Here is a 13,724-nt window from a genome sequence, read left to right as displayed (position 1 = left end):
AAAAAAGCTCAATAACATTTCTCAGGAAAAACTATTGAGCAGACGGACTTCAAAGTGCGTAAACCACAGCTATGTGTGGAATGAAATAACTAAAACTTGCATAGAATGGAGCATCTGTTCTTCTATAGCCCCTCACACAACGTTCCCCCAACATGTCACTTCACACCTTCCACAACTTCAATGCTTTTCTTTCACCCTCGAGAATTTGCAAGCACATCTCACCAAAGGACTAATTCAACGGACCATTTCCTTATAACATGCACTGCTCACAACCACACCATCAAGGTATACCAAGAAGTGAGGTACATTTCTCTGCAAGTTTCTGAAGCATACTAAAAAGGTAAGGGGAAAGACAGACAGGATTCGTTCTCCAACAGAGACAGGGTCATTGTAAATATATTCGTAAGGGAATGTCCCTCTCCTTTAAGAGCATGAGCTGCTCCACACAGACATGTCTCTTTTACTAATATCATATTTACATCCACTCCCCAGAAGAAAAAAAAAATGGAGGAGAACACACAAACACTCTGACATTTCCAGCCTTCCACACAAGCTCTATCTCTGTTGAAATACTCTGCCAGTGGTTTACCTGAGCAAGGCCCATGAACACATAAAACATTCCTCAACACAGCTATGCTGTTACTAGGTGGTACTACTTGGACTAGGTGATCTTGGAGGTCTCTTCCAACCTAGATGATTCTGTGATTCTGTGATTTTGTGATAACTTATCTGACACACAGACAAAAGACCAGGAAAAGATCAAATCAGAGAAGCAGCACAAGGAAGCATTCAAAGAGAAAGTATGGTAGAGAAACACACCGGGAGGCTGTCACAGAGTTTTCTGCAGGCACAAAATTTCCTCTCTAAGGGACCTGGAAGTCAAGGAAGTCTTCCTCGCAACTACGCATTGTAAGAAAAATGCATCAGCTCAATTTTTCTATGATGTAATCCACTCATCTCCAACGAATATGAAACTGTAAAGGCCTTAACATGGGACCCTTTCTTATACTACTTCTTGTGAGCAATGAAGAGAGATTCAGTTTTACCTTGTGTGTCATTTTTGTCACACATAATGTTCTATCTTCTCCAGAATGTCAAACACTGCCAAGGGGATTCCATTCAGTGACATTTAAAGGAATCATACCACAGCTGTAAATATTCAATCTCTGTATGGAATCAGCTACCCCAGCCCCACAATTCTTGTGGATCCTCCAATCTTTTAAAGATTCTCTGCCATATTGAGGCCTAGTTTAGACAGTAATGATGAAAGAGGAAAAAACAGGAAAACTACAGAAGTGAAGGACTTCACTATAATTCTACAGGCATTTTTCTTTGGGCTGCCCAAGCATTATGCTTAATGAGATTCAAGTGATGGACCTGCAACACAGCTGCTCTCATCACATGTGCCTGTTAGCAAAGACACTTCCAGAACCATTCCTGAGATGTCAATGTTCAAAGATTATGATGAGAAATCAAAGCCTCCAAGGTCACTACACACATGAAATATTCCCAGACTACTTCCAACTATTATGATTCCCTTCCCTCTTCATTACATCCAGAAGGACATCATCAAAGGATCAATGGCCTAGCCCTTTTCTCCACAACGGGCACAAAGACTACACCATGGACAGCTCCAAAGACAATTTTTTTTTTCACCACATTATCATGGTATAAGATAAGCACTGTGAAGAGAATAAATGATATGCAGCTAAAGGGACATTTCTGAGTATTCAGAGTAGAAGGGCATGTAAGGTAGATAGTAGGGAATGAATTCCCTGGAAGGTCCTCCTGAAGCTCCCAACACAGGAAAAATAGCAATTCTAATGCTAAATCTACTCATCAGAAAGATTTCAACGTACAATTCCTAATGGAACAATCACAAGCTGGGAGAGAAACGTCTGTTCTTCTACAGCAACACATAAAGAGTTTACTTACTGTTTCCTTTCAACTCTTCCACATCTTCGATACATTTCTTTCACCCTCAGAATTTCCAAGCATGTCTCACCAAAGGAAAAATGAGCAGACCATTTCTCAATACCACTCACTGTGTAAAACCACACCATCAAGGTATACCAAGAAGGGAGGTGCATTACTCAAAAATTTTCTAAAACACAACAAGGGTCTAAGAGGAAAGAGAGAGGAGCCATCCTCCAGCAGAAACTGGGTCATCAGGATTGTCTTTGGACGGCAATCTCCCCCTCCTTTAAGCATATGCAGTACTCCACACATACATGCTTCTTCCACTAACATCATGTTTACATCCATTCCTGAGAAAAAAAAATAAGAAGAGAATGCACAAGTACACTCATATCTCCATCCTTCTACACAGCTCTAACTCTGATGAAATACCCAGATAGCGGTTTACTTGAGCAAGGCCCATGAACACATAACACATTCCTCAAGAAGGCTATGCTGCTACTGAGAACTCAACCAACACACAAACAAAACACAAGGAAAAGACCAAATCAGACAAGCAGTACAAGGAAGCATTCAAAGAGAAATTGTGACAGATAAAATCACCAGATATGTGGCAGTCTTCTCTCTGCAAAGAAAAAAGCCTCCCTAGATCACCAAGAAATCACTGAGGTTTTAAGCTGTTAGGAAAGCCCCAGAGAGTTCATCTCAACTTAATACCTAGAAAATTTCATGAGCTTTCATCCATTTTTCCATGATGTGGCCTGCTCATCTCCAATGAATATGAAACTGTTAATGGAAAGGCCTTTCTATGGGGCCCTTTCTCATGGAAAGTCTTGTGAGCAACGAAGATAGATTTAGTTTGAGCTTCAGTTTTGTTTCCCTTATACACAAATATTTGTCTCCAGATGACTGAAAGGACCTTCTCAAGGGATATAATGATTTGATGCAATACAAACTTTGTATTTTAAAACGTAAAAGGCCTATCTAGAAATGGGAAATATGAAGCACAGCCTTCCTGCAAACAGAGGCCTGAAACCAGAATTACAACTAGGGAAAAACACTTTACCCAATACAGATATGGGTTGATTAATGAGGATTGTCACAGGTATCAGAAGCCATTATACTCAGACATCATAGCTCTACATGCACAGTCTCTGTGCAGAACATTTTGATATCAGATTAGCATTGCGTTTCAGGATAGTGAAACCAGGATCAAATGGTGCATAAATGCTACAGAAATTGGCATTCACAATGAAATCAAAGCACTGCCCAAACAATAGCACTGCTGACACACCAATTTTCCACATTTATAGCCAAACTCTCTACCTCATTCCTCTACATTCACAGTAGTTGCACCACTCTCAATAACCAGCTTCTAACTGTATGTCAACTGCTGATATGGGCTTATCATTCAGGGACATTTTAAGGGAACATAAGGATATCAAAGACTTTCACCTCAGAGCAGTAAACTTTCAAGGTATGTATGCAAACAGCTCCACCAGTCCAACAATTAATAACAGATCTCCAAGTCTTTTTAGGGTTCTCTGCCACGCTGAGGCCTGCTTTTGACATTGGCAGCAAACAAGGCAAAAATGAAAAAACTGCAGGACATGAAAAGGACTTCACTCTCACTCTTCAGACTCCATTCCTCAATCTCACCAAATATTATACAACACAAATTCAAGTGATGAAGCCACAACAAAGCTGCTGCCACATCCTGTGCCTGCTAGAAAAGCCTGCTCCTTCCTTTCCTTTTTTTCTTGTCAATATTCACACACTCCTCTTTCCTCCAACAGCCCTTCACACACAACCCCTCCATAGCAATCTCAAATACAACTTTTACGATTGACTTTAATCTCTATAGCAACCAAATAGAAATCCTAAAAGGACCAGGAACCCTGAGCATTTTCCCATCAAGCACATAAAAAAAAAAAGCATGGATTGCTACAAAGACATCTCTTTGCTCAAGCTATCTTCATACAATAACAGAAAACCTGCATAAAGTATAAAGCAGAAGCAGCCAAATGAAATGTGGTGTCCTTAAGACTTTCTTTCCAGACCATTGTAGTCTACTAAACCAGAATGCAGACAACCTCATTCGCTCTTAGCATTTCCTATCAGAATTCACTATTAGTCAGAATAGCAAGTGCTGAATGGGCTAATGGAAAGATAAGCAATAAGCTCCTGGTATTCCAATACTGAAAGGAAAACCTGCATGATACATGACAGGGGATGAAATGAGCAACCACCTGGCAAGTGAGGAAAAACAAATTTTTGGTTTTTGAGAAAATCGAAGTCACAGAGTTATAATTGATGGCAGTGAATTAATGAGTATTCACACAGGAACTATAAACCACTAGACAGGCATCATCACTCTACACACAGTTTTTCTGAAAGATATTTTGTCATTGGAGAATTAAAATTGTGCTTCAGGGCACCACACCCAGGAGAAAATGGTGCACAAATGATGCCAGCCTTGGCACAAAATTATGAAATGAAACCTCAGATCAAACAATATCACTGCTGATCCACCTATTTTCTACATTCAAACTCAACCACTCACCATCCTTGCTCTGCATTCACACCATTCAGTTGCACCACTCACAATATCCAAGTTTTAGCCATATTTAGGCCGCTGCCAAGAGCATTTCATCCAGTGACATTTTAAAGAAACATGAGGATGTCAAAAACTGTCCTGACAATACTATATAGTCACACTGTGTATGGAAACATCTCCCCCAAGTACAACAACTCATAAGAGATCTTCCAGTCTTTTCAGGGTTCTCTGGCACATGAGGCCACTTTTTCTCATTGACAACAAACAAGGCAAAAATGTAAAAACTGCTGGACAAGAAACAGAATCCAATCTCACACTTCACACAACATTAAAGCCAAATATTTTGCAACACAAATTCAAGTGATGAAGACTAAAAGGACACGTTACCCAGACCATTATTCCACCACACACACAAAAGCAGCAGCACAGATTTATACAAAGACATTTTTTGCATAACCCATCTTCATGCAGCAACAGAAAAGTTGCTTAGAGCATAGATTGGGCCATTAAGATTTTATTTGAAGACAAGCTCGTGCTATTCATCAAGCACGTGAGCTATTGGGAGGCTACCTCTTAACTTCCTGATAGTCTCAAGTGTACATTAACTCAGAAGAGTGAAAAACAAAGCGAAAACGTGCATGACATATGCCAGGGGATGAAAGGAGTAACCACCTGATAAATGGGGAAAAAGTTAGAAGATCATCTAGAGCACAGTTGCAGGCAAAAGCCCCCTCTTGTCTCCTGCCTTCCGCAACATTTGTAATGCTGGCAGTGGAGCCCACGCTTGGGTCCCTTGATGAAGAAGGACAACAACCTGATACGAAACGAAGCCGTGCCTTCCTGAGAAGGAAACCTGCCCACTCAGGAATGAGAGCGGTGACGTTTCAGAAAAACAAATAGAAGTGAAGAAAAAAAGGAAATCCCGCATGATAGACGTCAGGGAATGAAAGGTGCAACCACCTGTCAAGTGGGAAAAAAATAATGAGTTCATCTGGAGCAGAGCAGAAGGCAAAAGCCCCCGCTCATGTCCCACATTCCACATTAACTTCAAAAGAGTTACCCAAAACCCGCTGCCTAATGAAGCTGTGCCTTGCTCAGCAAGAAACCTCCACGCCCGGGAAGGAGAGCGGGGAGGGAAAGGCAAAGAGCACGAAGGAAGGCAAGCGCCGAGAGGGAGGGCGTCGCGGTGTCCGGAGCGACTCACCGGGAGGGTGTCAGGCTGTGCGCCGCGGGCGCCGGCAGCGTCTTCCCCGAGCAGAGGCGCGGCCTTGTCGGGCGGCGGCCGGGCCGGGAGGGTGTTGCAGCAGCTGTCGGCCGCCCAGCGCCGCTGGCTCTTGCGCGAGTCGGCGGTGAGCGACACCTCGTGCGAGTAGGAGTGCAGGAAGGCGCGGACGCCGTCGATGCCCACGAAGTGCGAGGCCGGGACGCCGCGCAAGGCGCCGCTGGCCGGCGGCAGCAGCTGCGAGCGGCGCCAGCGCCGCAGGCGCAGCGCCAGCAGCAGCAGCAGGAAGGCGAGGAAGAGGCAGGACACGGCCGCCACGGCCAGCACCAGCCAGCGCGTCAGGCTGCCGGCGGGCTCGGCCGGCGCCGCCGCGCTGCCCAGCTCCGAGAGCAGCTCGGCCACGCTCTCGGCCAGCACCACCGTCAGCGTGGCCGTGGCCGACAGCGCCGGCCGGCCCTGGTCCTTCACCACCACCACCAGGCTGTGCCTGGGCGCGTCGCGGGCCAGCGGCGAGCGCGCCGTGCGCACCTCGCCGCTGTGCAGCCCCACGCGGAAGAGCCCCGGCTCCGTCGCCTTGGCCAGCTCGTAGGACAGCCACGCGTTCTGCCCCGCGTCCGCGTCCACCGCCACCACCTTGGCCACCAGCGCGCCGGGCTCCGCCGAGCGCGGCGCCAGCTCCACGCCCGTCCAGACCGCGCCCGGAGCCGCCGCCGCCGGCGGGTACAGCACCTGCGGCGCGTTGTCGTTCTCGTCCACGATCAGCAGCCGCACCGACACGTTGCTGCTCAGCGCCGGCGCGCCGCCGTCCTCCGCCCGCACCCACAGCCCCACCTCGCGCACCTCCTCGTAGTCGAAGGAGCGCAGCGCGTACAGCGCGCCCGTCTCCGCCTGCACCGACACGTAGGACGAGAGCGGCGCGCCCCGCACACGCCCCTCCGCCAGCCGGTACCGCACGCGCGCGTTCTGCCCCCAGTCCGCGTCCCACGCCCGCACCGTCAGCACCAGCGCGCCCTCGGCGTTGTTCTCGGCCAGACGGGCGCTGTAGCGCGCCTCCGCGAACACCGGCGCGTTGTCGTTCACGTCCAGCACGCGCAGCGCCAGCACCGCGCTGCTCCGCAGCGACGGCGACCCGCCGTCCGCCGCCCGCACCGTCACGTTGTACTCCGACACCTCCTCCCGGTCCAGCTCCCGCGCCGTCACCACGCTGTAGTAGCTGCCCACCGAGCTCCGCAGGCGGAACGGCACGTCGCCGACCAGCGAGCACCGCACCTCGCCGTTGGCGCCCGAGTCCCGGTCCTGCACGTGCAGCAGGGCCACCACCGTCCCCGACGGCGCGTCCTCCGAGATCTCGCTCAGCGCCGACCTCACCGAAATCTCGGGCACATTGTCGTTCACGTCGGTCACCGAGATCGAGACTGTAGCCGTGTCGGATAGGCCGCCGCCGTCCTGTGCCTCCACCCTGAATTCGTAGGAGTCGCCTTCCTCGAAGTCCAGGCTCCTCACCAGCCTGATCGATCCCGTCTCGGGATCCACATAGAATCTGTCTGTTTTCACTACCGTTACTTTTATTGCCGAATACTTAACCTCGCCGTTAAGTCCCTCGTCGGCGTCGGTGGCCGTGAGGGTGAGGAGCGTGGAGCCAACGGCCACGTCCTCGGGCACGCGCACCGCATACACCGCCTGGGTGAACACGGGCGCGTTGTCGTTAGCGTCCAGCACAGACACGCGGATGAGCGCCGTGCCCGTCCGAGACGGCTTTCCGCCGTCGCTCGCCCTCAGCACCAGCTCGTGAAACGCCGCCTCCTCCCGGTCCAGCGCCTTGGCCAGCACCAGCTCGGGACGCTTCTCGCCGTCGGCTCCCGCCTGCACGGACAGCGAGAAATGCTCGTCGCCGCTCAGCTCGTAGCTCTGCAGGGAATTCACTCCCACGTCCGGGTCGTGAGCCGCGGCCAGAGGGAAGCGCGACCCTGGAGTTGTCGTCTCGCTAATTCTCAGTTCCTTTTCTGGTTCTCCAAAGGTGGGTATGTTGTCGTTAATGTCCGTGATTTCCACTTCGATCTCGTAAACTTTCATCTCACCCTCCACGATCACCTCACAGCGCAGCACGCAGCGCTGCAAGCCCTCGCACAGCTGCTCTCTGTCTAGCCTCTCCGCCGTCACCAGGTGGCCGCTGTTCGCATGCAGAGCGAAATACCGCGCCCTATCTGCCGACACAACTCGGGCGCCGCGGTCGCGGAGCGCCGCCAGCTGCAGCGCCAGGTCCTTGGCCACGTCGCCCACGAAAGAGCCCTTGGGCAGCTCCTCGGGCACCGAGTAGCGCAGCTGCCCCCACGCCGCGTCCCACGCCGCCACCAACACGCAGCACAGCAGCGCTCGCTGCCTCCGGCCCCAACGCCCTTCTCTCGCCGCGCACATCTCCGCCACGGCCCCGCCGCCACCGGGCGCCCGCCGACAGCTCCCCGCCGCCGACCCGATTCTTCGCCTGTGGCTCTGGATCAGACTCTCACTCCGGCTCCCTCTTCCGTTCGCGCTGCGGCTCCGGCTCCGGCACCGGACCCGCGGTCGGCCGCTCTCGCCGGCCACTCCGCCTCGCTCTAGCTCGGCTCTGCAGCGCGGAGACGCTCGCAGCCCGCCCGGCGCCGACACAGCCAGCGAGCGAGCGAGCGAGCCGGGCCGCAGCGGGCGGGGCTGGCTGCAGCGCTCTGCTCCTTCCTCTCCTCCGTGGTGAACAGCGGCGCCCGCAGCCGCCGCCCGGCACTGCACTCACGGCTCACACACAGCACCTGCCCTGCCTCTTCCGCGGAGACCTTCGGCCCCCGTTGACGCGGCGCCACGGCACATTCCCCTGCGACACGGCCCAGAGTCGGTGCGTTTGCTTCTGCAACGCCTTCTCGTCTTCAAGGAGAAGATCGAATGCATTCTGGTCTTCATGGCGGCCATGATCAGAATGAAGGTGTAGGGTTCCTCTTGATGTCTTAGTTCTACTGCATGGGAGGTAAAATTATTCGTGTTAATTCCACCTCAAATTAATTATCACCCTTACACCATGTTTGCAGAAGGACAACCATTTCAACTAATTGCAGGGATCGTTCTTGCAGTCCTTCTTGAATGAACATTTTCTTGTCTTTCCAACACTTTACATTAATTGAAGTCTGACATTCATTTATAATTTATGCTGTCATTCCAATGTCAACAATTGATATGAAAATGTTCCCCATGTAAGGGTGCATCATCAAGGAGCCAACAGGTCCCCTCAGCTCTCTGAGAATCCTGTGCACTCACTCCACATCCCTGTTATTTAGCAAACTAGTCTGGGCACTAACCTCTGATCAGTTTCCCCCACTATAAATGCCATCTAGGAGAGGACAGTTCTGAAGATGCTTTTCTAACTTTCATTTGCTTAAACAGATTTCGAGAAGAAGGTCTACCCATTCACCAGAAGAAAACTGCATGGCACTCACTGTGAAGGTAGCAGAGGACCATGGGACATGAGCATGGCAGTGTACATACAGCTGTAAGATGAGGGCAGATCTTGGTATCGGTTATCAAACACGATACATTCATTTGAGACAAAGCCAAAAGAAGACCATAAAATATCTCCAGCAGTAAGCATCAATCACATTTTCCTGATTCTGTCATGCAGAATCAGTGGATCTCATTCTACATAATAAGCATTCACATTCATGGCTAATAGTTATTACATCAGTACTTGGGATCAGTTAGAGCACTAGATTAGTGCTTCCATGGAACACCTGCTCCCACAGTACTCTTCTAGGCTTCTTTGCCTTCACCTTCATAAATGGTGGTGACTCCAGTCGTCGCACTTTCACCTCAGAGACCTCCCCTACGTAGGCACTTTTTTTGCCAAATACTGTATTCTCAGGGAAACATCATTGCCTTTAAGGACAGGGACACCATGATCAGAACAGAAATGGCATAGCCCTTGGCATCAGGTATGAAAAGAAAAGCATTCCCCCGCCAAAGACACACTGATCCAACTATTTTCCAGGTTCTAAGCCTGCCTCTCAGCCTTTGTACTCTGCAGTAACAGGCTTTATCTCCATCATAGAGAACATACTACTTCTCACCATCCATCAGAGAAGAGAGAAAAAGGCATATAATTCTCTGACACTTTGCTGAAAGAGAAATATATCAAAGTAGTTCTCTCTACAGGAGGACACATTCAAGGTCTCGATGGAAACTGCTCCCACAGTCCCACCATTCTAACAGATCTTCCAATATTTTTAGGGGTCTCTGCCACACTCAGGCCCAGTTCAGACAGCAGCAGCAAACAAGGCAAAAATGTGAAAATTGCACAACTGAAGGACTTCATTGTTACTCTACAGATCTTCTTTTTTTTGATCTGCCCCAATGTTATGTAGAATGAAATTCAAGGGATGAACTTGCAACCCTCAGGAGATATATGAGGCTGTGTGGGGAGAAAATTAGAAGGTCCAAAGCCCAACTGGAGCTCAAGCTGTCTACTGCTCTTAAAGACAATGATAATATTTCTATAAATATATAAACAAGAAAAAGAGGACCGAAGAGAATCTCTATCATTTATTGGATGAGGGGTAAACAGTGACAAGAGATGATCTCCTTAATGCCTTTTTGGCCTCAGTCTTTAGCAACAAGACCTATTTTTCCTGGGGTACCCCATCCCCTGACCACTTGTAAATAGGGACAGGGAGCAGAATGAAGCCCTCATAATCCATGAGGAAATGGTCAGTGACCTGCTAAACTACTTAGACATATGCAAGTCTATAGGGCCAGAAGGGATCACCCCGAGACTACTGAAGGAGCTGGTGGAAGTGCTCACCAAACAACTTTCCATCATTTATTTGAAGTCACGGCTCTCTGGAGAGGTCCCAGTTGACTGGTAGCTAGCAAATGTGATGCCCATCTACACGAAGGGCCCAAAGGACAATTCGGGAAACTACAGGCCTGTCAGTGCTGGGGAAGCTCGTGGAGCAGAACAGCTTTAGTGCCATCACGTGGCACTTACAGGGCAACCAGGTGATCAGGCTCAGTCAACGGGGCTTAATGAAAGACAGGTCCTCCTTCATGAATCCAATCTCCTTCTGTACAAGGTGACGTGCCAAGTGGATGAGAGAAAGCCTGTGGATCTGGTCTACCTGGACTTCAGTAAGGCTTTTGAATGCTCTTTCCCACAGCATTCTCCTGGAGAAAATGGCTGCTCATGGCTTGGATGGGTGTACGCTTCACTGGCTTAAAAACTGGCATGTTAGTCGAGCCCAAAGAGTCATTGTGAGTGGCGTTAAATCCAGCTGGAGGCTGGTCTTAAGTGGTGCCCCCCAGTGCTCAATATCGGGGCCAGTTCCCTTCAATTTCTTTTATCAATGATCTGGATAAGGGGATTGAGTGCACCCTCAGTACATTTTCAGACACCACCAAATTAAGCACCAGTGTTGATCTGCTCAAAGGTAGGAAGGCCCTGCATATGGATCTGGATAGGCTGGACTGATAGGGTGAGGCCAGCAGAATGTGTTTCAACCAGGCTAAGTGATGATGGGTCCTTTGTTTGGGTCACAGCAATCCTATGCAGTGCTACAGGCTGGAGGAAGAGTGGTGGGAAAGCTGGCTGCTGAAAGGGATCTCTGAGTATTGGTTGATAGCCAGCTGAATATGAGCCAGCAGTGTACTCAGGTGGCCAGGAAAGCCAGCAGCATCCTAACTTGTATCAGAAATAGTCTGGCCAGCAGGACTAGAGAAGTGATTGTCCCTCTGTACTCAGCTTGGGTGAGGCTGCACCTCAAATATTGTGTTCAGTTTTGAACCCCTAACTACAGGAAGGTTATTGAGGTGCTGAAGCAGGCCCAAAGAAGGGCGACAGAGCCATTGAAGGGTCTAGAGAACAGGTCTTATTAGGAGTGGCTGATGGAGCTGGGGTTGTTTAGCCTAGAAAAAAGTAGGCTCAGGACAGATCTTATCATGTTCTACAATTACCTTAAAGGGGGGCTACAGCAAAGTGGGGATCAGGCTGTTCCCCAAGAACCATGTGATAAAACAATAGGAAATGGCCTCAGATTGCTCCAGGGTAGGTTTACATTGGACATTAGGAAAAAATTTTTCACTGGTTGTGAAGTTTTCATAAAGGCTGCCCAGGGAAGTAGTTGAGTCACCATCACTGGAGGTCTTCAAAAAGCATGTAGATGTAGAAGTTAGTGATGTGGTTTAATGGCAGACTTGGCAGTGCTAGGTTAAAGGTTGGGCTAGATGATCTAAGAAGTCTTTTCTAACCTAAATGATTCCAGGATTCTATGAACACAGCTGTTGTCATAGCACGTGTCTGTTATCAAAGCCACTTCCAGCTCCATTCTTGAGTGGTCAATGTTCAGATGATCCTCTTTCCAACAAAAGACCTTCATACATGAAAAATTCCCAAAGTATCCCAACTGCTATGGTTGCCTTCCCTCTTCATAACAGGCAGAAGGACTTCATTAAAAGACCAATTGCCCAGCTCACATCTTCACAACATGAACAAAGTCTTCACCATGGACAGTTCCAAAGACATATTTTTTTCCACCACATAAAAACATTGTGAAGAGAATAAAGGACCTTCAGCTAGGTTATACACATAGATATTTTTCAGTATTCATAGTAGTAGAGCATTTAAGGTAGATAGTAGGGAATTAATTCTCCAGAGGGCTCTCCCAAAGTTCCCAAAAACCTCAATAACATTTCGCAAGCAAAACCTATCGAGCAGACAGACTTCAAAGCACATAAACCACAGCTATGTGTGGAATGAAATAACTAAAACAAGCAGAGAAAGGAGCGTCAGTCCTCCTACAGCTCCTCACACAACATTCCCCCAACATGTCACCTCAAACCTTCATAACTTCAATGCTTTTCTTTCACCTCTGGAATCTCCAAGCACATCTCAACAAAGGAAAAGTTGAACAGACAATTTCTCAACACCATGCACTGTGCACAATGACACCATCCAGGTATACCAAGAAGGGAACTACAGTTCTCTGCAAGTTTCTAAAGCCTTCTAAAGAGATAAGGGATAGAAAGGAGCCGTTCTCCAACAGAGACTGGGTCATCGTAAATATATCAGTAAGTGCATGTCTCTCTGCTTTAAGTGCATGTTATGCTCCGCAGAGACATGCTTCTTCTGCTAAAATCATGTTTACATCCACCACCCAGATGCTTCTTCTGCTAAAATCATGTTTACATCCACCACCCAGACCAAAAAAAAATAAAAAATAATGGAGGAGAACTCACAAACACCCTGATATCTCCAGTCTTCCACACCAGCTCTAACTTTGATGAAATACACACCTACTGGCTTACATGGGCAAGGCACATGAACATGTAACACATTCCCCAACAAAGCTACGCTACTACTGACAACTCAGCCTACATGCATGGAAGAAACACCAGTAAAAGAAAATATCAGACCAGCAGTACCAGGAGGCATTCAAAGAGAAAGTGTGGTAGAGAAAATCACCAGGCACGTGGCACAGTCTTCTCTCTGCACAGGAAAATTCCTCCCTACAGCACCAAGAAATCACTGAGGTCCTGAGCTGCAAGCAAAGCCCTAGAGAGTTCATCTGGACTTCATTTTAAGAAATATTCATCAGCTCTCATCCATTTTTCCATGATGTGGCCTGCTCATCTCCAATGAATATGAAACTGCAAAAGGAAAGACCTTACTATGGGGCCATTTCTCATGTTAAGTCTTGCAAACAATGAAGACAGATTCAGTTTGAGCTTCTGTTTCATTTCCCATATACACAAATATTTGTCTCCAGATGGCTAATAGGACCTTCTCAAGGCAGATAAGGATTTGTTGCAGTACAAACGCCACATTTGCAAATGTAAAAGCCCTACCCAGAAAAGGAAAATATGAAACACAACCTACCTGGGAACAAAGACCTGGAAATGGAATTGTAGCTATGAAGAAACTCTTTGGCACAAAGTTACAATAGACAGAAGTGAAGTAATGAGGATTCACAAAGGAATTATAAGCTATACCACGCAGGCATCATCACACCACATGAA

General features: G+C 48.4%; 2 protein-coding genes across 7 annotated transcripts in view; both read right to left on the bottom strand.

The window, feature by feature from the left end:
* Positions 1–13,724, bottom strand: part of LOC121077682 (protocadherin gamma-C5-like) — a 177,780-nt gene that overhangs the window by 51,467 nt on the left and 112,589 nt on the right. The gene's annotated exons all lie outside the window — the stretch shown is intronic.
* Positions 4,974–8,242, bottom strand: LOC121077686 (protocadherin gamma-A10-like). Its single transcript, XM_040573095.1, has one exon. It carries the CDS (start codon positions 8,109–8,111, stop codon positions 5,178–5,180), a length of 2,934 nt encoding a protein of 977 aa, XP_040429029.1. The 5' UTR covers positions 8,112–8,242; the 3' UTR covers positions 4,974–5,177.

This window comes from Cygnus olor, chromosome 14 (assembly GCF_009769625.2).
Source record: "Cygnus olor isolate bCygOlo1 chromosome 14, bCygOlo1.pri.v2, whole genome shotgun sequence".
Classification (NCBI taxonomy): domain Eukaryota; kingdom Metazoa; phylum Chordata; class Aves; order Anseriformes; family Anatidae; genus Cygnus; species Cygnus olor.
This window is presented reverse-complemented; position numbering and strand designations above follow the sequence as displayed.

What these genes read in the sequence shown, in the direction of transcription:
- LOC121077686 (XM_040573095.1), bottom strand. Translation starts at nt 8,111, where the DNA reads ATGTGCGCGGCGAGAGAAGGGCGTTGGGGCCGGAGGCAGCGAGCGCTG.